Genomic DNA, 27348 nt, shown 5'->3' with positions numbered 1-27348 from the left:
TAATAAATCTTTTAATGTATTTAAACTGTCAAATTTCCTTAAGACAGACCGTAAGAAACAGAGCCCTTTTCCCTTTTATTTTTAATCAATGTTTTGCTTTATCTTAATATCTTCTATTTTGATGATTCATTTTTATGAGTGTCACATGAAGGCCTGGGGGGGAGGGGAAGCTTGAATTTGACGGTATATTCTTTTGCAGTTGGCAAGCCAAATCTGGTCATGCATTCTAACCACAGCTGTACTGAGAGAACATTTTTAAGGCTAGTAATGTATATTAACAAATCACATTTTATAAAAATTGCAGCAATGGATTAATACTGCTAACTCATTTACTAAACATTACAAATTCATTTAGCAAACTATGTGATAGGCACAGAAGAATATACAAAACCCAGTAAAATGTAATCCCTCGCTAAACAGAAAGAAAGAGAGACATAAGCCTACTTTTGTCACAGTCTGGCTTCCTCCCACACATTTCCTGCCATTAAGTGTGCTGCAGCCCCCATGCTTAGAACAGAGCTTGGGAGGGTGCCCAGAGTGCCATGGCACACAGTAGGTACTCAAGAAATACTTGTTAACCGACTGACCTAGGACTCATTTCATGAGTGTTTCTGCTCCGTGAGATACTCCTTCCTTACGCACTTTCCTTCTCCATGATGTTAGCACTTACTTTATTGGCACATAAACTCCCTAACGATAAGGTTCAATCCTGACTCGCATCACACTTGGGTTGTGGAAGTACCTTTCCAGCTGGCTTCCTTGCCTCCAAATGTTCCTTAACTCGTGTTTCTTCCTTATCTTTGGTTCTTCCAGCTTCTCCCACCAAACTAAAATATCCCCGTTGCATCACAACACCAGAGGTCTTCTGTAGACAGAGGTAGAATTTGCTCTAATCCCAGCAATTCGGCCTCATGTAGAAATCCAAAGCCCTCCACTTTCAACTATCCTGCTAAAGAGCCCATAGGGCAGCCCTACTGCCTCCCCTATGAACTCAGACCCTCCTGAATGACCTTTTAGTCCTGCATCATTAGCCCAACTCTACCTATCCAACTTGATGTCCACTCTCCCCAACATTCACCCTTGGTTCCAATCTGGCCTCTCTCTTTACTTTTCCTTCACATTCCATGATCTTTCCCTTCCCTGTGCCTTTAATGAACGTCTTCAGTTCACCTAATTATTCATATCCATTTTCTTTAGGACTCAGTTTCCTCCAAATGATCATGTCTTTCTTTTAAAATTTTTACTACACACTAAAGATGATAAGACTTTTATGTTTATGTTGCAGTTTACAGATGGCAAACTCTTATTATACAGGGTGGGGCAAAAGCATGTTTACAGCTGCTTGTATGGAAAATAATACAATAATTAATCAATAACAACACAAGAATAAACTCTGTGTTTCACATATTCACAACTATAAACCTACCTTTGCCCTACCCTGTGCAGTAGCCTCAATCATCACCATTACAGGTAGATTTTATTGTCCCCATTTTTCTGTTGACCATGCCATAGGCCCTGAGACACAAGGGGGTTTTCAAGGTTACTCATTCATGAAAGGTCAGCACCAGGGCTCCAGTTTTTCAACTAAGTACAAATAGTCTTTCCATTATGCCACACCCCCGTCCAGTTACTGGCCCATTCGCTAATTCCCTTACAGAGAACACTCTGAAAGGGTTCACTTTCTAAATTCCTTCTCCCCACCTTCTAGCCTCCATTTTCTCTTAAACTTTCACCAATCTTTTAAAAAAATTTTTTTAATTGAACTTATTGGGGTGACATTGGTTAATAAAATTATATAGGTTTCAGGTGTACAATTCTGTAATACATCACCTGTATATTGTATTGTGTGTACCAAATGATCTTTTGAACCAATCCTTCCACTGACATTTCTTTTGCCAGGATTGCCAGTGGCTTCCAGGCTGCCAGACCCAGGGGCAGTTCTTGGTCAGAAGAATCTGATCAGTTAAGATCATTAGTCTTGAACACTAAGTCCTTCGCTTCCTGGATACCATGTTCTTTTGGGCTTCTCCTACTCACTGACTATACCTGCTCAGCTTCCCTCATTGCTTGCTTCCTCCTCTTAATTCCAATTTTCAAATGTTGGGAATTACCCCAGAACTTTGTCCTTGGCCTTCTTCTCTTCTCTAAAAATTATTTCTTCCAGTCCCACAGCTTTAAATACCATTCCAGACTTGACCTGTAGCCAGAACTCCAGACTCACATTCTAGATCCTTCATGATCTGGGCCTTCCAGCACCATTCTGCCCCCAACCACCTCTGTGGCCTCATCACCTACCACATTCCCTCCCACTCACTCACTCTGCTAGTGACACTGGTCACATCTTGCTACTCCTTAAACATGCCGAAGAGCTTAGTCTCAATGTCTTTGCCCTTGACATTCCATTGTCTGGATCCTTCCCCAGACAGGTATAGGTGGTTGACTCCCCAACTCAATTCAGGTCTGTGCTCAAATATCAGCCCCCCAGCAAGGCCTGCCTAATTTACAGAAAAGAGCATCTACTTCTCCTCTGTGATCTCTACCCCCTTACACAGCTTCATTTTTCTTTCAAGCAATGTCACTACCTGTATATCTGAATATTATATACTTACCTGTTTCCTTATTATCTTCATCTCCCAACAGAATGCAAGCTCCATGAAGAGAAAAAAAATCTGTTTTATTAAAGGCTATAGTCCTAACACCTAGAAGAATGTTTGGCGTATAGTAGGACTCAGTAAATACTTGCTGACAGAATGAACATGTGATAGCATCAACTAATTGAATAAATAAGTGCCATTTATTTAACTGTTTGGTAATTATAGTGCTATCTCCTGAACCATATTTTAATTCCTTAAGGGCAGAACTTTGTGCCTTATATTCTAATTTATATTCAGTTGGCAGAGTTATGGACACACAGTAGATGCTTAAGAGAGACTGTAGATACCTGTCTGATTGCTTTGAGCAATGCAGAGAAAAGCAGGATCAGAATTTCAAGGATATTCAACAAGTAGTCATTTTTAGGTTATTCTATGTGTGCAGATTTTTCAAAAGAAAATTAACTTATATAGTCCCTCCTTGTGGGAATACAGTTTTATGATATTGAAAATGGAAAAACATGTGTGTAGGCATAAAAAGGTATACAAGTAAATAAGGACATGCCAAGTCCTTATGGCAAGAACCTAAGCTGAAATAAATTCAACTAAAAGATAGAAGAGTAAAGGTTGAGAGTAAAGAGGGGATATGGGATTTTAACTCAAGAAATGAAGATAGAAATAAGAACTGAATAATACTTCATACAAAAGGGAAAAAGAGAATTAATCAGGGGAAGGGAAAGAAGGAGGTAAGTGGTTCAAAGCTACTGGGTTCTGGGAGGTTTTAGAAACAAAGAACGTGGCATCACGTTTCTGATGACAAGTTCGTTCGGAGGGGATGGAACATGGACCTGGAGGCTTTGCATCGGCAGCAACCACATCTCAAATCAAAAACATCAACAAACGGCAGAGCTCTGGAATTCCAGGATGTGGGAGGCTCTATAATATTCCAAGTCATTCTTAAAATCATTCTCTCCTGCCACAGATTACTACCAGTAAGTTTTACTTATAAGATGAACATGTGAAACTTGACAGGTCCATTGAACGAACTGGTAGGTCCTGTTAGCAGTCTGTTAGTCACATATTTTAATGGACTTTTTATACCAGAGAGAAAAATAAAAATCAAGAAATCATTTTTTGTTGACTTAATTTATTTACAGGGCAAGAAGGATTAGGAACTGAAGAAGGCCATACTGTATTTGCCAGTTAACACCTTTTGGCACTGAATAAATATAATTTATTTAAGTAATCACAGTTGGTTCCTTAGTGAACCAATATGTCTGATTTTTTCAATGCTACAAAAGTGAAATATGAACTCTAGTTTCATCAAGACTTTAAGATGCTTAACAACTACTCTGCAGTGCCTATAAGCTGTTTTTAATTTCCTGCCCCAGAACACATCATTGCACTTGCTGAGCTCCCATATAATCAGGGCATCTCCATTTGCCCTAGTCCGTGCCTGAAAGCCTCTTGTCTTATTTACAGGGAAGAATGCACTTTAGAGTCACCTCTGCAAACTTTTCAGAGCTTTTGACCACAGTGGTTGACTAAGCCTCTAGGTTTTCCTCTCAGTCACAGACCTTCCTCGGTCAAGTCACCATTGCCCTGGTTTACTTCTGCCTTGTTCTGTGGGGCAGACTCTCCACAGACTTGTCGCTTCTTCTAATGTACTTTACTTAGAAGCGCTCCCGCCCAACATTAGAAGTCAGACATGAAAGGCTGGTTTCCTTTTCACAAGTTTTGAGTAAAAATAACAGTAATTCAAATTACATTTCCAGGTTGACTAAGTAACTTAAAAAACAAGGTATCTGCAGAACAGGATGCTTCTTATTTTCTAGATATCCTTATGAAAAGAGGATATTTTAGATTTCAAAATTCTTTAAGAATCCTGAATCTACATTCTGTCATCTTTCATGTTTCTAGAACTCCACAGATAGGCGAAACCATTGCCTGACTTTGGATCTTCCTTCCACTTGTTCTTTACAAGGCACCCTGTCTCCTCCGGAGATGGGCCAGAAAGAACAACTGCTCTGCCACTGATTGGGCTATCGCTAGTCCACAGCCTTTTTCTGTTGGGAAAAGTGAAAAGTTGTCTCTCCCTTCCATTCCTGGGAATTAGGGAGCAGCTGCATTGAACAGACAATCTTTTTTCTTACATATATTTTTTTCTTCACTTGTACTTGATTCCTACTAACATTCTGGGGGTGGGGGAGTATATAAAAAATTGGTTAACTTCTCTAGTTAGGGTAACCTGAAATTATTTTGGCTCTGGGAATATTTTCCTCACTTTCTTTTAAATCCTCAGCTGGAACCTTTCCTCTTCTTGAACGGGGTTCGAGTCACACTAAACCATTTTTAAATATGAAATGTTCAACAGAGATGTCTGAGCCTGGGCAAGTCCCTTAACTTCTCAAAACTTCTTCCTCACTTGCAAAATGACATCTTTTAGGCCCATTTCACAGGGTTATCGTGAAGTCAACAAACTACACAAATATAAAATATGATATTATTCTCAAAGGCAGGTCTGAGAATTCTAAGCTAAGGCACTTAGAACTGCTCCCAAGCAGGACACACAGATATGGGGCCTCACAGAGAGGGACAGAAGAGACCCATGAAACCCTGGAGATGTGAGTAAGGCATTCAGCATAGCATGTACTCGGTTGTTTAGCATACCAGAAACCACATGAGCACCTACAAAACCAGATCAAGATGAAAGGGAAAAGATACAAGAGGAAGGGGGAGAAGGGACAATCAATCTAAGTTTTATTCTAATATCAGAAAAACAATAATCCTGTAGGCTATAATATTTTTTTAAAAACTAAGATAGGAGATTTTATACCAATTTTTGTAAACTAATTTTCAAAATGTTTATCTTTACCAAACAGAAGATTTACCATTTTGAGGTTAAGAATTAGGGCATAGCCCAACTCCTTCTAATAATTTTTTTTTTTAAATCAGTTTAGAAGATATGAGCAAAAATTTATCAAATAACAAGTATGTATGAGTATATATGCATACACACAAATATGAACTTAGGAAAAAAATACTAAAAGGAAATACATCAAAATATAAATTGGGGTTATTTTGGGTATTGAGTTTCAAGTGACTTTTACTTTCTTCTTTATGCTGTCTAAATGTTCTGAAATTTTTCTAACACATGTGTTTCTCATGTAGTGATTAAATTAAAACAAATGTTATTGTGAGTGGATAAATGAACTGTGGCACATCCAGACAATGGAACATTATTCAGTGTTAAAAAGAAATGCATTATCTGTTCAACAAGCAAATTCACTAAATTCAGTGTAAATTTTAGCCAAAGGAAGTGCTTGCTATCAGAGTTTAATTGGTACTAGTAAAAAGCCAGTGAATGTAAACACCAATATGAAATACCAATAAACATTTTGTTATAAACTCTCAAAAAAGAAAATGCACCATCAAGCCACGAGAAGACGTGAAGGAACCTTAGAAGCACATTGCCAAGTGAAAGAAGCCAATTTGAAAGGATTGTACAATTCCAACTATATGACATTCTGGGAAAGAACTATGGAGACAGTAAAAATATCAGGGGTTTCCAGGGAGTGGGGGATGAGCAGGCAGAGCACAGAGAATTTTTAGGGAAGTAAAACTACCAACTATACTACAATGATAGATATATATCATCATACACTTTGTTCAAACCAATAGAAGGTCCAACACCAAGATGAACTCTAATATAAAATAAAGACTTTGGGTGGCAATCATGTGTTAATCAAGGTGGTTCATCAACTGTAACAAAGGTACCACTGGTGGGGGACGCTGATGATGAAGAGGCTGTGCATGCAGGGGGCGAGAAGGACAAGGGGTATACGGGCAACCTCTGTGCCTTCTTCTTAATTCTGCTATGAACCTGAAACTGCTCTTAAAATACCACATCTGAAAAATAAATGTTATTCAAAATGCAAGAACAGCAATGGGGCAGCACTGAACATCACATATGCTTTTGTTACTAGTCCCACAAATGTATTTTCACCAAACCAGTGTATTTTTCACATAAAGTAAGGAAATGAAAAAGTATTACTACTTCTCTACAATGGCAGGGCATTCACCCATGGTGGCATTAAAGACTAACAGAAAAAAACAAATCCTGTAGAGTAGGTGAGAATATTGGTTTTTTATGACTAATAATAATTCTAATTTCTCTAAGAGGAAAAGATGGTTTAGCTAACGATAAAGGCGGCCCAGAGGAGTCCAAAGTTATACAACTGACTGTCATATTAGAACCCCTTCACCCTGGTCCCTCACCTCACATTGTACTAAGTGTCCTTGATGCTTCACACTGTACTAAGGACAAAGAAAAAGACTACAAGTAATATTTGAGACTCTAAGTTAGTTTAGATTTGTCTGAACATCTGATTTAAAGTTCTAAAAAGTTTTCCCCTAAAAATTACTCACAGATATTCAAATCCTGTTATCAAGCAGCAGAAAAAGTACTGACCTAAAGTCAGAAAGCAGAGTTGACTCCCTATTGCATAGGACTTGGGTTAGTAACTCAACCTCTTGAGGCCTCAGTTTGCTCATTTGTAAAAGAGAAGTTAATGGATGTAAAACATCCAACACAGAGCTTCATGAACTAATGAATATTAGTTTTTAATTCTCCAACATCCCCTAACACCACACACCAACCACCCACCCATACACACACACACACACACACACACACACACACACTTTAAATTGGATGAATTTTATTACACTCTACTTAGCTTTAAAAGCCTTTCTGTAAATCGAAATGTACTCTGAAGCCCACTTTGTAAGGCAGAGTAGCACTCACCTAGTCTGGAGGAAGAGAGTGGTGTAGAGAAAAAGACAACTTAAAGGTGTTGATAAAGAAAGTAGGTCTAATGATTGACAAAAAAGTGAAGGGAATGGAAATATAAGATAAATTGAGATAAAGTGGGAGATTGCACGATGGATTCTCCATGAGAGCAGAGAGCAGGTGTGGTGGGGGCAAGGGGCCTGAAAACTATAAGGAGACATGGTTTTGGCCAGAAAGTGAACTACTGACAAGCACAATTTATTAGTCATAAACTTTTTTAAGTTATTAAAATAAAATCTGGGACCCCGCACATTTTCCCTATAAAATAAGTCCTTTATCTCCTGATATGTTCAAAACAAAACTGGGTACTACTCTTGGCTTTATTCCAATTTCACTGTGGCTCTTTCAAGTTAGATTCGCAAAGTTATTTCCTCAGCACCTAGCACTCAAAGGCTCTGACACAGAGCAGGCTTGCTATAAATGTTCGCCCAATTAATGTAAAAATAAATATATTTTTTTACCTATTTTATTAAAACTGATTTTTCTTCCTAGAGCTAGCTTATTTTAATTACCGAAGTCACCGAGAATAAAAGGGCCTTGGTATCAACATCAGACTTTCACTGGATTACTATAGGGACTTTCTAAATGTGTAGAGGTCTTAAAATTCAAGATCCTAATGTATAAATAAGAATATTTTTAAAGCAGTTATTTTAAATAATTTATAAACCATTAGTCTTCCAATAGCCTGGCTAAATGTGGAAGAGACCAGTGTGACAACATTTTCCTGATGTAAAAACTATCAAAATCCATTCTAAGAACTGGCCAAACAGTACCAGGAACAGAACTAGGAACTCAGATATGGCTCGGTTTCAGGAGCTCTTAGCAGTATTGGGGGGGGGGGGGGGGGGGAGAAAAAAGAAAAGAAGAAAAAAGATGGTTTTTTTCCAATAGACTTTCTGATGCAATTCCAATTTTGAAAAGAATGAAAGGAGGCATTTATAAATTAGCCAGAAATGCCACCTACTCCTTCAGACACAAGGCTCTCTCCCTTCCCCATAAAAGTTTTATTTACAGCTATATGTGACTCATCCTGTTGAGTTCCTAGCAAGAGGCACACAGCAAAAGTGGTAATAACCAGAGGCATCTATCTAGATCATCAGATTTCCTTCCTCTGGTCAGTTTGTCCCACAAATCTCATGTGGCAAAAGCTACAGTTCATCTTCCAGTGTCAGAGTTTTTCCAATTCAGTTGCAAATTGTTATTTACTTATAATTCAGTTCTCCTAACAAAAGAGATCGAAGTGGTGACTCCATACCACATGAGGCTTCTCCCAGCTGTCACTGATGATGGAAGGTTGACCCTCTACAAAAAAGGATGCTGGGTGCTGTTACATCTCATCAAGTCCCTTCCTATTAACCAACTTCTATTCATACGCCACCACTGGACTAGTATGTGACAGATTAACTACAATCAAACATCAGCACAGATCCTAGACAACTGAATGAAAGTAAAGAGAAAGGCACCTCTCCCTCTTGGGTTATTCCAGCTACTTGGCTCTACCAAGAGACTGCTGCATTCACATCTCATAATATATAGAACTACTATATAGCATACCACAAAGGGGCAAAAATATGCTCTTTAAATAATAAAACAGGCATATATCCTACATTTTGTCCATCTATGCTTTCCTAATTATAGAATCCCAAAACTCCTGCATCTCTGGCCCCAGCAAATTTCCCTGTTATATCTGATCTGTGCCACCAAAGTAGAGTTCTAAAAATACCCAAGGAGAGCCCATGTGGGAATCCCCAGAGAGGTGATCAAAGCACAGGGCCTTCCACTGACACGCTGCCCAAAGCACCCAAATCTTAGGGAGCAAGACTTAAAACCTCTGTCCTTCTGGATTAAACTCTGGACATGATCGTTCCACGTGTCCCACCTTCTCTAAAGCCCTGAGCATAAAAACTCTCACTGTCTCTATCAGTGTCTTAAAGGAAAGGGAAGTTGGTTCATAAGTCTTAATAAAGTCCTCAAGGAAGGAGAGAACTCAGGAAAGAACAGACAACCAGTTTCTGTGGGTACACCAATGGGCCTCCTGTTGCTTCAGATAAACCAGTATTATCAGTTTCATAGCTTATTCCTCGGGGAAACACAGCCAGCCTCAGTTCACGTATTTCAAAGGTATTACAGAAAATAAGGAACAAATGCCCTTCCGCTGTGCCCGTATGTGTAATGAAGAGACTTTTCCTATAACTAACTTTTCAGAAGAGGGCTCCTTTTCATAACAGCAGTTAAACCACACCGCTGTTCAGTTGTTTTTCTTCCCAGTATCAATCTTTTGGCCTCAAAAGCAGAAAAGAAAGGCCACAAATCCCTTTTAAGTCCCCCTTTTTTATGGAAAAGGTAGTTGTAAGTTTTTAAGAACTCTTTAGCAGGGGTTTTGAAAATAAATTATCTGGGGGTGAGGGGTGGGGAACATCCAAATGCAGAAACCATGAAAAGGCTAAATGAAGTCCAAAAGGGCCAAGGCCACCAAGAAATTCTACAGACAAGGAAGGAAGAAAGCCAGTAAAAGGGAGTGGGTTGTGACTTCTGACCCAGCCATGGCTGTGGGTGTTCTCCAATGGTGACGATGCCGTGGAAAGGCAAAGTGTAGTGGCGCAAGGGTCTAAATGTGCTTAGGGAACCAAGGAGCCCAGGTTATTTTGGGAGGAAAGAAAAATATGTTTCCTGAGTATTTTTCCTTTCCCCTAGCTTAGCACCACACCCATGTAGCCTTCTTCCCAGCCATGTCACCTGTTTCAAAGTCTGCTTCTTTAGTCTCTTTATTTTTTTCCCTTAGAGAAAATTGCATCCACTCAGTTCAAAACAAAGAATTCATCTGAGAACACTACATATGTGTGTGTCCTTTGTTGTTCCTAGTTTCATCAGCGACCTGTAAGTGCTTAAAGCAAACCATCTGCAAGTGCGCTAATTGATTATTACAAAAGCTGCTCAGACAGGTATTTAATAAGCAAAAGAGAAGATTAAAGAATAAATTTAGAAATAAAAACTCTGACGCCTGGCTTCACTGAGAAAGGTTAACCCAGGAAGCAGGGCTCTTTGCCTCCCTGCAGCTCGGGCTTGAGTCTAAAGGAATGGCATATTCATTCAGCCAGCCTTTCCCAAATCTGCTCTGCTCAACTTCTTCACTGTTCTGCCAGCTTTTAAATTCATGAAGGTTTGTTTTCAAAAATAAATCCTGCTTATTTCCCCTCTCCCTCCTTTTCTGTGCCGATAAATTCTTTAAGGGTGATTTTTGGATTGCATCTCACGAGCCCCAGGTTATATGAACTCCAGTGTCACCTGGAAATGTTTTTAATTTCTCCCTATAGGGAAGGAACAGAGAAAAAAGAATCAACTTCATAAAACCCTACCTTTTGTACCTGGCATATACAAGTCAAATAAACCTGAGTTTTTCTAACAATAAAACAGTCTCACCCTTACTCAGACCCAAATTCTTCATAATGCATCTATTCTGATTATCAATAACAATTTTTTGATCATGTGGCAGATCTGTTCCTCTTTTTGGTCATATTTTTCTCAATTAAAGATTCTAATGGCCATTGAAGTAAGACAAATTACCCTCATCATTTATGTCTACAAACCTCTGTGACTCTGGGCTTCAGAATTATAATGGGAAACAGAAATCGTGCCTTTGATTTTAAAGGCAGAAAGGTGGAGCTTTGTTGCACTTCATAAACACACACAGAATAGCTGAGGAGGAAGGGATTTGAATGAGAAGCCCTCCAGTCACACCCTCAGCCTTCAGTAACCCGTTTTATTAACAATTCTTATAGTCAAGAAGTTCTTCCTAAAATCTAACCTAAATCTATCATGCTTCAGTTAAAAACCTATTCTTTCTCTGACTGTGCAAGAAACAAAACAGCTGGTCACCATACACAGCTTAATAACTCCTCATAATTTTGAAGTCTATTATTAAGTCATTTTTCAGTCTCCTCTTCTTGAAGCTAAATAATCTCTCAAGTCTTTCAACTTATCCTTATAGGTTCAATTTTACAATCCTTTAATCAACATCAATGCTCTTTGCTAAAGATTCTTAAGTTTTCCATTTTGCTCTTATGTTTCGAAACCTTGCTCACCTTTGGAATTGCTTCTTGTCCATAAAAGTCCAAGACTTCAGTGCATTACACACAGTCCAGAGAATCTCCTCGAGTAGGTAACCTGCTGCTTTTGTTTGGGTTATTTTTAATACAAACCTGCTTCTATGGCTCCTTCTCTAAGAAAAACATGTTCTTCAGGACCTGGTATTCTTACTAAGCAGCAGAGGAGCTATAACCCTTCCATCTACGCCCACGAAGTCTCCCTCACCAGAGCTCTTCAAGGTCTTTCACAACCCACTTTCCCTAAATGATCTGTTATAAAATGAGTATCTGGCTAATCTGATCTGATCCACTTATTTAAACCAAGTTGTTAACCAACGATGCCTTAAAACGCTTTATCCTTTGCAGAACATCTATGAAGGTCCTGTCCTCAAAGCCTTGACTCCAAGAAGGACCTCAGGCACCATGGAAAATATCAAATGAGAGAGGTTTAGGGTCAGTGGGGATGGACATGAAGAACCCTTCTGCACTCCTCGATCATGCCACACTAGCCTTGGGCAGAATTATAAGACAGGCAACTTTTGGGGGTGTGATTCTAGTCAACTCTTTTTGCAACCTTTTCTTAATCATTTGGGCATTTCTAATGCCCTCTCTTCTATCTAAATTCGGTTATCTATTCTGACACTGATCACATTCCGGGCTCTGCACATGATGTGTGCCCTCTGCCGGAAACCTCTTCCCTGCTCTCCCCAGAGCTGCCCTTTCCTCTGCCCTAAAGTTACCTCCTCAAACAGGCCCTTCCCTGCACATCTGGAATGGGTCCCTATCTGTCCCCTGACGCCCCATTAGTCCTTATTAATGCATCAGTGCCCTTTATAGCACTCACCACAATTCGCAATTAGACGCAATTATAGATAAATGTTCATTTGCTCGTTTCTTGTCTGTCTTCTCCACAGAATGTAGGCTCCTCAAAGGCGGGGATCATGTCTGCTCTGCTTTGTATGCCTGGCACCTGGCTAACAGTACACGCTCAAAAATAATATTTGAGTGAACAAATGTCCCCACTGCCAGAAATATTTATATTTAAAAAATTTTTTAATATATCTTTATTGATCTTAGAGAGAGGAAAGGAGAGGGAGAGAGAGATAGAAACATCAATGATGAGAGAGTCATTGATCGGCTGCCTCCTGCACGCCCCCAACTGGGGATCGAGCCGGCAACCCGGGCATGTGCCCTGACCAGGAATCGAACCCTGATCTCCTGGATCCTAGGTCGATGCTCAACCACTGAGCCATGCCTGGCAGGGCTATTTATATTTTAAAGCATATCTCCAATTGTCACAAAAAGGGCTCTGCCAACTATTATAGAGGAGGATGGTATTTTGGGTGGTGGGACAGAGCAGTGGGAGGAAGGGGTCCTTCTGGAGCCATTTAGTCTTAGTCATTCAGGCGAGGCTAGCCTTCCCCATCGCAGAGACAGCTGCTGCCTCTTCCAGGACATTAACTAGAAACTGCTGTGAGTCCCACTGTCTTGCTCCTCCTCAAAGTAATTAATCTCATTTCTAGCTATTCTCTCTCCTGTCAGCTCCAACATAATCATACCACTTGTAGCATTCCATCAGCTTCCTGATGCTATTTCCTCACTGCGTAACCTTCACAAAAATGCTAGCATTATCACAGAAAAATATGCAGGAACTTATGTATCAAAATATCAACAGTGGTCATCTTTGGAGATGCAAATATGGACACTTTTTATTTTCTTCTTTGGATCAATTTTTATTTTCTAATTTTTCTACCATATACTTGTCTACATTTTCTACTTGTGTGATTTTTTTTTTAAAGTAAACTTTTGTTCAAGTTACTAACTTTATGTCATTGGTACTCAAAGTGAGATTCTATTGAGGGTTAACTTACACAACTTATTTTCATCTCATAAAATGCAGTGTTCTCAGCTCCGTTCGACTTTCATCTTAATGAATTCAAGACTCATTCAACGAACATACATACACACACACAAACTACATATATGCCTCCTCTGTCTGAGGCCTTATACCTTGGGACTTATTTACTATATAGTAATACCGCTACATCACCAGCTTGCTTCTTAGATAGGTAACTCTACTTCATAATGCCAACCGAGAATACCCTGGGCCCAACACCAGGAGCTTCCACACTGTAATGACAAGGCATCAGGGAGTTTGAGTAGTGAGTAACTGAACACCAAGAGACCTGGGCTCCTTGCCCACTTCCATAAATCATCTGCTGACTCGCAGAGTGACAGAGTACAGGAGTTTTCAAATGCCCGTGCCTCAGTTTACCCAGCTGTAAAATACATAATGCATCCCTCAAAGGGATGTGAAGAGAATCAGTGAGGTAATGTCTAAGTGTTTAGAACTCCTTGGCAGAAAGGCGCTACATAATTACTATTTGGTATTTAAGTTGCCCTTCATGTGTGCCAAGTACTTTATGATCATTCCTGAGGAGTTACTCCCAGCTACTCTGAAGTTGTCTTCATGTCTATTTTCATTTAAAAGATGAAGAAATTGCACTGGAGAGAAGTTTGGTGATTTGTTTGAGATCACTAAGATAGCACTGAGGTTTCAAAAGAGGAATTTCCAGTCCTCCAATTCCCTTAACCCACATCTTAAATATAAACTACCTATATTGATGAATTCCCTGTTAAAATACTGTGATGTTTCATGGTACAAAACACACTGTAATTTGTTTTGTAGGATAGAGTGAATGGTGAGGAGGTGACACAGAAACCAAAGCTCTAGATATCGGAACCCGGTCTTCACCATCACCCTGCTTTCTTATTCATCTACAGTTCTTCTCACTTCCAGTATAACAGCCTGTGTTTTGGTATCTTCGTAATCTCCTTGAAGGGCCCATATTTTTCTACTAATTTCCAGAGCCAGCCCCAGGGAGGCACAAAGCCCAGGTTAAACCACCAAAACACATGGCAGCATTTTTACCCAAGTTGTAGCTCATGAAAATTAGTGCCAAGGAGGTAAAGAATGAGAAGACGCACGTTGTGGAGGATGCACGTGCAGTCGTAGGATTAAAGGAAAGGCAGAAAGTGCCAGCTTGCTCTCGTGTCAGCGGAACTCTTCCCCACCAGCCCCTTTCTGCACAGTTCCAACGACAGGCTCGCAGAGCCAACACGGGAGTCACCCATCCACTGTGCCTAGACACATTATGGTCTCTCGGATCTCTTAAACCATGTTCCTCTAGTCCACACATCTATTTCCTTCCCTCTGCTGCATTCAATGACTCATTTATGACATAAAAGAAGCATCTTGTGTTTCTGAGTCTTGTACTCTCACTAAAATGTCAGAAAATGTGTGGATACCGACATCTAAGAAATGCTGCTCTGGTTGTTCAATGAGCAACAGCCAGACGACCTCTGAGGATCAAATACAGTGAAGGAGTTCTTTAACATACATTCAGATAGAAAGTTCCAAAGCACCTTAGAGCTTGTCCAAGGCAAAACAGTGAAGTGGGGGATCTACTATCCTCCCTATATGCCCCTTTCTTTACCTTCTCCCCTTCTGCGGGAACATTCCCTCCCACCTGTACGCCAGTTGGTTCTGGACTCTTCAGAGCTCCCCATGGTGAAAGGTGCTCATACATTTCCCTTCATTCATCTCTCATGAAAAGATATCTGTCCTGTGTTCCATTCCCTTAAATACTATTCCAACTAACCTGATAATAATGGCCTGAAAAATGTTAGCACAAAGGAATGACCAGCAATGTGGTTCTCCCGCACTCAGAGCAGACAGACTTTCAAGAGGATGCCACTCAACTCACATCAGGTGGGCAGCCAGTCTACACAGAGCTGACGCTTCCAGGATCAAACACTGAGTTTACCACTAACAGGTTCTCACTAAAGAACTACCAAAGGATCTACATCAAGAAAAAGAAAACTGAATCCTGAAGGAAGAACTGAGGTGCAAGAAGGAACAGCAAGCAAATAGATAATAAACATATAGACAAATATCAAATAAACAGTTTAAACACCGATAATGCCTAATCCAGAGACTGTAAATCAAGGATAAAAGCATCAGACAAGACCATTAGAAGAGAGAGGTTGTGCTCTAAAGGATGCTAAATTATTCAAGAGGTGAGCAGAGGTCATAATTAATTTTATTAAGGGAAATAATTTTCAAACCAGCAGAGAAGGAAAACTGGTGCCTATCTAGAGCAAAACTGGATAAGAAATACTCCATAAAAAGAAAATATTAACAGAGAGAAATACGGAAATATTAAAACCAAAAACTCACACCTTAAAATTATACCCTGTGCTCTTAGTAGTACCGCAGCCCTGAGAAGCATCAGGAACCCACACTGCTGTGGCTGACCTGCAGGAACACTGTGATGCCTGCGGTTGGCAAAGACTGCCTTCAAGGCCGGCGAGAGGCCTGCCTGCACACCTGACTTACTGTTCACCTTCTGGTACCCGGGACTTCACTGTCACTCTCCTTTTATCTCCCCAAACCTGACCCTAATAAAGGATTCCAGGTCACTTATTTTTATCTTAATATGAATTGAAGTCTGAGTTAGCTTTTCCAGAGGTATTTGAATTTATGTCTTAATCTTAAATTTTAATGCAGTGCTTCTGTTTACGAGCAAATAGATTTCAGCCACCCACGCTCAGGAGCAGAGGCATTTGGGGAGGAACAGGGAGCCCTTCCTTTGCGGCTTCAGCACCACATTCCAGATGCAGTCTCCTACTTGAACGGTTGCACCTAATCTTAAATTAATATTTTCTGTAACTTCCAAAAGTTACTCGAAAAACATGAGCAATTATTTTACATACTTGCCTAAATAAAAACGATTGAGATTTTATGTGAAGACCAATGATGTTTTACGGTACATCAAAATGTACCCTAAAAATGTGCTGGGCAGGAACAAGTACAAATATGAATAGCAACACAGTGATTCCTTTTTCTCTGTTATTTTTAAGTATAGCCTATTCTCCTCTGGGCCAGTCGTCCTTGAGAAAATGCTATGGTACAAACAAAATAGAAGTAAAGTAGCTCAGTGACCTACTAGGTATTATCTCTTTTGTGAAAGAAAACTGGTGCCTTTCTAGAGCAAAACTGGGTAAGAAATACTCCATATTTCTGTATTTTTAAATAAATAAATAAATCTCTCAAGTCCCTAACACTTTTTTTTGGTTTGTTTGTTAATCTTCACCCAAGGATATTTTTTCCATTGATTTTTAGAGAGAGAGGGAGGAGAAGAGAGAGAGAGAAACATCAATGAGAGAGAGACACACATATCGGTTTCCTCCTGCTCATGCCCAGACCCGGGGGCCAGGGATCAAACCCCCGGGTACAGGCCCTTGACCAGAAATTGAACCCTCAACCCTTTGGTGCAAGGACTGACGCTTCAACCTTTGAGCCACGCTGGCCAGGGCCCTAACACTATTTTAATGAACGATTTCTGCCCTAGCCAGTTTTGCTCAGTGGTTACAGTGTCGGCCCTTGGACTGAACTGTCCCGGGTTCGATTCCGGCCAAGGGCATATACCTCGGTTGCAGGCTCGATCCCCAGCCTTGGCTGGGGCTCATGAAGGAAGCAACCAATCGATGTGTCTCTCTCACACTGATGTTTCTCTCTCTCTCTCCCTTCCACTCTCTCTGGAAAGCAATGGGAAAAATATCCTCTGGTGAGGATTAAAAAAAAAAAAGAATGAATGATTTCCGACTACACCAAAATACAAACGACTGACACATTTGGATGAAGTATATGTGTGTTTTTAGAGAACACATAGCGCTTGAAAACCTGCTGTGCTATATTTAGTTAGAAGTAAATATATCAGCTGGAATGCATGCATGTGGGAAACGTGCTCTTACTGTAAAAGCCACGGCTCCTTGTTAACACAAGTCCAATACAATGAGAAAGCACATTCAGAACTGGGGAGCCAGGGAAGAGTGCAAAGGAGGGACACGAGCATGTTTTAACGGCTGTGATAATTTGCCATGAAAGGATGTTAGGGCCATAGCTCCTTGCTGCAGCATGCCATGTGCTGCTGAATTAAATTACTGCCATGCAGTCTGCTCGTGAAGGAATGTGTAAACAGGCCATATATCCTTGCATCAGATCCACAGACTGTTGCACAACACAAATGCCTCTCGATGTGTCATTTCCTTCTTGGCCATCTTCCCAGCTCCTGACAGTCAGTCAACAAAAAAAAAGTACTGAAAGAGATTTAAAACTGCTCTTCTCAAGAGCACATTCCACCAACCACCAGACATAACCTCCACCAGAGCTTCTGACCCCCCTTCTCCATTCTCCTTAAAGAAAGGGAAAAGGGGAACCGTTTTTTTAACTGTTATTATCCTCTTAAGTCAAAGACTTTCAACAATGTTTTATATCCTAGGGACCAAATAATTAATATTTATGACAATCAAACTGCTGCTTACATTTGCTGACTTGTAAATATCAAAATATGGCATTTACCCACAATGTCCACTCCTTGGGCGCAGAAACAGTGCGAAACCAGGGTAGAATCTGCAAGACCAGAAGTCCAGGGCTTTTCCAGTGCTCTGCTCTAAGGACTAAAATTCAGGCCTGTGGCATTAGGAGTATGACACAAGGCCTATCAAGGTTTTCTCACGTTGTCTTCACAGACACAAGAATGTGACTGTTAGAACCGTGTCCGCAGGTATCAAATAACCTTAAAATATTCTTCTGCTGTCCCTCCATCCAACACATTTTAGATATTCCCTACCTTCTTTTACATGTGGCCAACCTCTAAATACACATCCACTATGGGTAAATAAACAAAGGACATGGGCCCAGACACCATAAGAAGCCTAGCTTCACCCAGTTGGGATGCAAAGCCGTGGGGGATGAAAGTAAGCTGTCACTGACATCATCTGGAATGAGGAAGAGAAAATGCCTAGCCCTCCATTCCCTCCACCCTTTACTGGGCTGGAAACCAGTCTCAGAACTGGGTGGGAGAGCATGAGAGAAAAATGAGATGATGCTACGTCCAGACCACCCTGTTTTGTTTAAGTCTGCTACCTTAAGTTTATAAGGTAAAATTTCTGCAATTGGAAGTGCCTCAAGAATATGGAAGAATAAAATGTTCTCTAAAAAATAAAAATCTGGTGATAAATTGGGCACAGGTGGGGAGAAGCAAACAGGAAAAGAAAACAGTTTGGCTGCAGGACCTTCAGCCTAACAAGCTGAGTGAACTAGGGTGCTGAGGCTGTCTTAGATACACAAACATCACCATGCCCTTTCCGACAACCTCTCACTCACCTAAGTGCCAGCCCTACTGAAGTCACAAAGTGGGCCAAGCAGAGTAGCACTGCAGCCGTGCACTCAAGCCCGCAAAGAAGCCAGGTCACTAGAAAAGAAAAGGTGGAGTTTCTCCTTTCTCCCACCAGGTCAGAAAGAATGGCTGGTCAACAATGAATAGGAGTAACCCAGCAGTGAGTTACAGATGCTGCCCTGGCCGGTTTTCTCAGTGGTTAGAGCATCAGCCCTCAGACTGAAGGGTGCCAGGTTCGATTCCGGCCAGGAGCACATACCACGGTTGCAAGCTCGATCCCCAGGGCGCGTGCAGGGCGCAACCAAGTGATCTCTCTCTCTGTCTTTCTCTCTCTCTCTCCCTTCTACTCTCTGAAAGCAATGAAAAAAATATCCTCAGGTGAGGATTTAAAAGAAAAAGTATACAGATGCTGGCTTTGGTCGCTCCTTCAGAGTAACTATGATTTCCTTCCCTGGGGCCTGACACACAAAAACTGTTAGAAACCCACTCATGTGTGTTACATATCCAGTTTGCAGTTGCACTGGCAAGTTAAGAATTTTCAAAGCTGGGTGACAGGAAGTATTAAACCTCAGGCTTGTCCACCTCAGCATTCATAAGTTACCTCTGTTACAGGTCTTTCACCTTGCCAGGCAAAGCTAATAACCTCTCTATGTTCAAACATCTAATGTTCTCCTCTCACACAAGTTTTCATCTGGTTCAGCTTGATATTGACCTGCTAATACCAAGCACCACAAGGTAACACCCAGCCTTAATTCATCTGATAATTACCAAATTTGTTCAATTCAGAATGAAACTACTATAATTGAAACTTAGAGTCACTTCGTAGAACTTTAAATGTCCCCCAAATTAAAAAGTCAAGAGGCCTTTCAGAGAATGGCACCTCAAAAACTTATTTCCCCTGTTGCAACAATGACATTTGTCATCTAAGCACTTATGGGGAGTTGATGATAGTGGTGGTTCAATGGACCACTGCCCCCATCATTCATATCTTCATGGGGTTTCTTCCCTTTGAATCTAGGCTGCACTTGTATCTTCCTTTAACCAGCATATAAAGCTCTATGACAGTTCTGAGTCTATAAAGGCTTAGGAAGGCCTGAAATCTCTCACTTATGTACCTTAGGGAGCCCTGAGCTACCACGTAGGAAGTCAGATGCTGCTGGAGATACCTCATGGAGAGACATGAAGAGGCCATGTGGAGAGGGAACGGCTCTGGGACTACACGGAAAGAGAGAAAGGCCCCGCTGTCCATCATTCCAGCCAAGCCTAGGCTTGCAGCCACCCCACCAAGGCATAAGGCATATGAATGAGGCCATCGCGAACGTCCCAGCATCAGCCACCATCTTACTGCAGCCACATGAAAGAAGACCCCAAGTGAGACTGCAGAACACCCACCCAGATGAACCCCAGTCAACCCGCAGAATCGTGGGACATAATAGGCTGGCTGTTCTTTTAAGCCGCGATGTCTTGGGATGGTTTGTTATCTAGCAACAGATAACCGAAAAAGCAGCGAGAACTGAAAGGACTCCGATCACGTACAGAGGCTTACTTTTTCCATCCTCTGCACAGCCAACCACACCTTTACCATCAGTCCTTTTTCCTAAACATCGAGTAGGACATTGCTAACCAAGTCTTCACCTTCTTGTAGAAATTCTTTAAATTGGACTGCATTTGGAACCAAGTGCATCCACGGAACAAAGGATCGTAATAGAAACTGATGTTTAAAAGAGTTAGGTATCCAAGTGCATTACTGTTGCTGCTGCTGCCCTGACTTCTCCGCCTGGCGAACATACGGCAGTTGCTCCTCAGAGCTAACTTGCCAACAGAAGGTCAAAACACCCTGCCTAAACACAAGACTTACAAATTTGGGATCTTAAGTATGATGTCATGTCTTAAAATGATAAGCTGGCAAAGAAAATAAATGGCATTTTGTAAAGATGTGCACCGTTTTCATGTTTATGCTACTTAAGATGAAGGTTCTAATAAGTCATCGGCTATGTTCCTTTAAAGGGAAGTTTTATAACTGAGATGAATCACAACTGCAAAAGATCAAAGTGAAAAAACATCAATGATGCCATGGGGTACTTTTTAATCTTGTAATGAGTGATGATCATGTGCTCTTATGAAGTTAGTCCAACTGCCAACGCCAGATGTGTATATTAAGAAAAGAAGTTGTTTGTGATGTGACAGCACCAGTTCAGCTGCCAGAGACAGAAAACACAGAAGGAATAAAGCCGTTCTGATTTTTGAGTGAAAAGCAAGTTTTGGCAGATGTGTTGATAAGCAGGGCCTCTGAGGGGGCACTAGGGCCACAGCATCCTCTCTTGGACCTTTCTTTGCTGCAAACAAAGTGTGTTTATCATCAGTTCTGCACAGTGCCTCAGAGGGGGCACGAGGGCCATAGCATCCTCTCTTGGACTTTTTCTTGTTGCAAACAAAGTGTGTTTATTATCAGTTCTGCACAGCTGTCTCCTGCAGACAGCATGAATACCTGCTCAGGACACAACTTATAACACTTATTAGTGTCATTTACTAATGAGCAGAAATTAGTAAGGCCATCTGCAAGGAAAAAATAATTCACTCGAGAACAGAATCTAGATGCTATCTATTTCCTGGAAGCACACTATACGCAAAACTTACAACAAACTTCTGACACGGAAGGAAATTGCTGTAATAAAGCTAACACTTAATGAGCACCTACTACAGGACGGTCACTGCGCTATGCATTTTACAGACATTACACATCATTTAACATCTTTGCAACAACTGAAGAAGATGACACTATGATTATTCTCATTTGAACAAATGAGCAAACTGAGGCACAGAGAAGTTGAGTAACTCGCCTACTACCATACACCTAGTATGTGGAACTGGAATTTCAATCAGGACAGATGGACACCAAAGCCATCACCCTTAATCACTATGCTATGTTGAATAAAGACCCAGACATTAACCCAGAACTTGTTCTTGTTCGAATGGCTCATCTACCAGAAGTAGTCTTTTCAGTATACACTCTGAGCTTCAGAGGGAGGAGTGAAATTCCTTACTAGGAATCAGCAGTTCAGGATCCTCAACTTCAAACCATTATAGTACTAAACAGGTGTACACTATTTCTATGACAACCACTACGTAAAGAATTATAACTTTGTGGGAGAGGAGCCTAAAACAATTGCATTAATTATCTTTTTTTTTTTTCTCTCCCCTCAGGAAAGCCTTTTTCTACAGCCCTTCCTGCTAACAGTTGAAAATAAGCCTTTTTGAAATCTAGAGCAGCAATTTTCGACCTTTTTCATCTCATGGCACATAAACTAATTACTAGAATTCTGCGGCACACCGAAAAAATATACTGTATTTTTGCCGATCTGACCAAAAACTAGGTATAAATTTTGACTCATTCACACCGGACAGCTATTGCTATGTTGTCTGTTGTCATTCTTTCTTTGACAATCTAAGGGAAAAGAGGTCAGTGGCCCTGACTGAAGAGTCAGGTAATGCATGTTTTAAAAATTCTTGGGGCATGCCGGTGGAAAGTTGCTGATCTAGAGCAAGAGTTAGCAAATGACAACTTGTGTGCCAAATCTGCCCCACCACCTGGTTTTGTAAATAAAGTTTAATTGAAACACAGCCACAAGTATTTGTTTATGTATTGGCTAAGGCTGCCTTCCTGCTGCAATGGCAGAGGTGAGTATTTGAGGCAGAGGTCGTATGGCCACAGAGCTGAAATCATTCACTATCTGGTACTTCACAGGAAAAGTTTGCCAAACCACGCCCTGGAGGATTTATCAGTTAACATTATACATACACACCAATCAATCAAAATTCTACTATACTCACACAGTTGAAAAAAAAATTGAAAATCCTGGGCATTTTCCACACCTGAAAGTCTCAAAATTAAAGGACAATATTCAGAAGCATGCAATCCTACAAACACGGATGGCCCAGAGCAGGGCAGAGCAGTACCCAGGATGGCCAAGAGCAGGGCAGCAGGAAATAATCTGACACAGAGGGTCCAGGTCGTAGGGTTAAGATGTTACTGATACCAGACCCATCATATCCAGACACTTAGTCACCTCATGATGTCAGAGAAATGACATTACATTTTCACAGATATTTTTGGTTCTTGAGAAATGCCGCTCAGGCTAATCTAGGGCAGTGGTCTGCCACTGGAGATCTGTATCTGCTTCCCCCTCACACCCTCACACCCTCAGCACCCTCACTAGCACCCACAGCTTGAACTCAGGTGACACATGCACCATCTACCCCTGTTACCCCCAACCCTCACTGCTTTCAGAGCACTTCTTTGCCTTTACAGGCAGTGAGCCTATCAACTAATTAATTCTGCCAACACCCTCTTTGGAACAAAGTAATGTTATCCTCTCTTGAAAGAGAAGTGACTTTACCAAAGCTACCTTTTGTCACATCTTTCAGAATGGGGCAGTACCCACCCTTCCCTGTTTCCTGTCCCAATCATCAGCTTTTAAGCATCAACTCTTGAGTGTATGAACACACAGACATGCACGCACACACACAGACATAACTACACACATATAGACATACACAGACACACACACTCACAGACACACACACACATATACAGACATACACACATACAGACAGACATACACACAATAATGGTTTTTCCAAGAACTGAGAAAAGCAGCTGAGATCGGCAGGAAACATCTTTAAAAGATAAGTATTAGTAGGGCTAAATGTTAAAAGACTACTATCCTGCTTTATGCAGGAACTCACAGGCTAATTAGATAAAATGTTAGAAGATGTCTTCCATCACAAGGCATCATCCCCGATTTATGGCAGTCCAGAAAAGTTAGGCAAAGCCCAAAACGAGGCAAGATAGCCCCGCTCTGTTCTGTTCACCTGCACTGCATAACCGCTGGCCCCTATGAATGGAGAACTGGTGCAACCGGAGACATGCGCATGGCTATCGCCTAATAGGACATTCTCAAATTGAACACACAGGGCCAGCACTGACCCAACATTGTGAACCTGGAAGAACGCCATACACATGAAAGGAGAAAAGAAAAACCTCAAAGACTGGCTTCTGAGGCAGGAAGCCTCCCTAGTTCAGGCAAGCAGTCAGCCTTTGTGAAAAGAGACAGCCGCAAGAGGAACGGAAGGCACCGTATGTCCCCACTGCTAAGAGACATGTCACTTGGGCAGAGGCAAAACTTTACCAGCCCTTTTCTCTCAGTTTCAGGGGAAGAAAAGATATGCCATTCTCACTGTCTAGGCAGGTGTGTCTTTATATAACAAGTATTTCAAACCAAATTAAACTCTAAACACAATGGCTGGGTCGCTAATGTATTCACTCATCAAAGACAGAGTTCTATACGATGTTTCCACTGGCACAGAATTTTTAATGTTGTATATGTCAAATAATCTTTAATCTCTAAATACATCTAAATATTGCCATGCCAAGTCTGTACAAATCAGTCTGGGAGAGGGGGAACCAAACCTGTTTCGATTTATATTTAGGAGGAAAGTGTATATTAAAGTGTTTATTAGCCCAAACGGATTATGTGCACTTCCTTAAACTGATACTGGTTGTTTAAACCTTCTGGATGTCCAGACAGACAAATAAACCAAGGCGGATTTAAACTTGGTTTGACTTTATGTGTTAAAAGAAACTATCTATAACAATTACTAGAACATGACCAAACAACAGTGTTGTAACAATCAAGCAAGTTATCGTTTGCAAATAAATTCTTTGTAATTAAGCAGTGTGCTCTTTATAAAGGGAATTGAGTGGGCGAGGTAAAAAGTTAAAACACATTCTTAGACCATGGGAAACATACGCAAATGCTTTTTGACTAAGCTCTAGAGTTTTCGGTTTATTGTTTTCTTCCTTAGCTCTGGTGGGTCTGTTCTACCCCGTCTATTGTGTACAATGGATGAGCAGAATTTCTTAGAAAATATTTACAGTGAGTGAATAATTATTCACTCATTTCCCAAAGTTATGTAGGCCTTAGCAATTTTGTGGCAAAGGTTAAAAGTGTAATTTCATTTTCTACTAACTGTCCCTCCCTAAAAATATATTCAAATAGCAAACTTTGCAAAGAAACTATTTACACGAAAGTAGCACTAATTTATCTGGGATAAATTCCTCATAGGGTCTCTGCAAATTCTATTACCATTTCCAATAGGAAGGCAAGTACTTACTTCTGGGTTCCCGGGGTCCATCCACTGTAACTTTAATAGCTCTGTGATAGGTGGCTACTTGGGGAGGATTTGTGAAGACAGTTATGGTCAAGGTGAAACTCTTGCCTGCAGATGTAAAAGAGGAAAATCCATAGTGAATATAAAAAGATAGTATGGATGACAATGTAACAGCACAGATGGCCAAACTTCATGTAAGCATCTCTGAGGGAGTAATGAAACAAAGACAAGAGTCCAGATGCCTTATTCTAAATTAGAATCCCTCTGATGGCCACTACAGGAAGTTACTAAGCTCATTGAGTGTTAAGATCAGCATCTTCACTCAGTACTATACAGGGCGGCTCCAATTAAAACACACACACACACATACACACGCGCGCACACACACACACACACCCCAAAAAAAGTCCTGCTCAGTAGCAATAGTTGTAATGAAAACAAAAACCCTGGTCCACTTGAGGAGGGTTCTCTTCCTTTCAGTTTTCTCCAACATCAGGAACACATCCAAGCACAGACAATTTTAGAAGTCTTTATTTAGGATTAGGTCACGACCCCATGAGAGAACAATAGTAAATCACTGTTGATTATGTTATTTACTTCACATGGCCTTAGCATTTCATTTGCTTAACTGCACTACAATAAGAAGATGAAAGAGGAAGGTTCTTATGGGAATCATTTTAACAGGAGCCAGTGTCTCCTGTCCTGGCCTTAATGTGCCTGTGGTATGATGATTTCATCATTACTGGAACAAAGATTTTCTCCTCCCTGCCCACCCCTCCCCTGACATACATCCTTGCTGTTAAATCTTGAAATAACTCCCTGACAGTGACTTATTTTTGCTAAATGTACAGGACATCTCCCAAAATAAATATGAAATTTTGCTTTTAGCAGAGGGTGTACTTGATGGAAATATTACATCTGATGTTTCTAATTAATGAGCTAAAAGTGATGAATGGAGGGGGGAAAGACAGGGAAAAGTTTGGTAGCAGATTAGGATTTCTTTCTTTCTCCAGAAGATACCAGACTCTGTTACACAGACTCACTGACAGTTGTAATCAGTTAGATTTGCAACGGTTAGTCATGTCAGATAGTCAAAACTGCAAACTGTTACAAGACAGGAAAAGGTGGGCGTGAAACAGTGACTCAATAAAACATTCAGCAATCTCGGGCCAGAGTGTTCATTTAGCCTGCTCCTGTAAGAGACCTTTAAAAACCTCATTTTGTTTTGCTTTGTTTTTTGGTCAGAGACTGTTTTTCTCTTTACTGAAAGCTAAGGGTATTAAATCAAAACACAAATCTTAAACAATATGTATCAATGCAAAGTTTAATGCAATCTTTTCAAAGCTTAATATGGAACAGGTTATATACAAGGCTTAATGTAGAACAGGTCTCTGACTGTCAAGTCTAGTGAATGGGTTTTCTTTTCAACCCAAACCATGTAAGTTCCTAAAATATGTTTAAGACACACATCATTTGTTACTCAGTATATATAGTTTTAAGTCTCTTTTCTGGCCCAAGAGAAGAAGAGAAAAAAAAAGGAAAGAAAACACAGGAATGCAAGGAAGGGGAAGATGAATATTGGTTAGAAACCTATTAAGTAATAGCCACTTCATACAAATGACCTCATTTGATCCTATATAGTTTGGTTTATCACCTCCATTTCACATAAGAAACAACTAAAGCCCAGAGAAGCTTAGTAATTTACCCACACAGCTAATAAGTGGGGGGGAAATCAGGATCTGAACCCAGTTCTTCCAGACCCTAAAATGAATACTCCTCTTTTTAACACTGCCAGAGAACATTTAAAAAAATTAATAGGCAATTTATTTCTACATGTGCACCAATATGCTCTATAAGACCAAGAGATAGTAAATATAAATCTACTAACACAGTATCTTGGCCAGGATGATGAAAGCATCTATTCTTAAAGTGTCATTAATATATCATAGTTCATCATTATATACTGGATGTTACATGGATGTAAATGGTTTAATTATCTCATTAGAGAACAGGGTTTATTGTATACATTAAAACTAACCAGAAGAGTATGGCAGCCAGGAGTCTAAACTAGTTACAGAAAACTTAAAGTACACAGAAATTGAGATTAGAAAGTTAAATAGGAAGCCACTGGATCCAGGTCAGGACCTCAAAACAATAGAAAGATCTGTCTGGAGAAGAGAACAGGCTGAATCCCTAGGCTGAAAGTTAATTTACATGAAACCATGAAAGGATAGCATTCTGGGTTGGATCAATGGTCATGAGCCAGAACTGCATTTCTAGCAGTTTCTTGGAGGGCAGCGCTTGGAAGGCAATTGTCATCCATGGCTACTCTCAATATATCAAGGGTGTATATATCCCAATCGTCTTTAATGTCTGTAAATAACCTGTTAGAGCTACTGTCCATG

The 27348-nt window shown here is 40.5% G+C and overlaps 1 protein-coding gene across 5 annotated transcripts in view; it reads right to left on the bottom strand.

The window, feature by feature from the left end:
• Positions 1–27348, bottom strand: part of RUNX2 (RUNX family transcription factor 2) — a 223619-nt gene that overhangs the window by 183222 nt on the left and 13049 nt on the right. For all 5 annotated transcript variants that reach the window (XM_087817423.1, XM_087817422.1, XM_087817424.1 and 2 more), the window contains exon 3: positions 24947–25051. In XM_087817423.1, the coding sequence (XP_087673549.1) occupies positions 24947–25051 (105 nt within the window). The remainder of the gene's footprint in view (positions 1–24946; positions 25052–27348) is intronic.

This window comes from Miniopterus natalensis, chromosome 5, assembly GCF_054644295.1.
Source record: "Miniopterus natalensis isolate mMinNat1 chromosome 5, mMinNat1.hap1, whole genome shotgun sequence".
Lineage (NCBI taxonomy): Eukaryota > Metazoa > Chordata > Mammalia > Chiroptera > Miniopteridae > Miniopterus > Miniopterus natalensis.
This window is presented reverse-complemented; position numbering and strand designations above follow the sequence as displayed.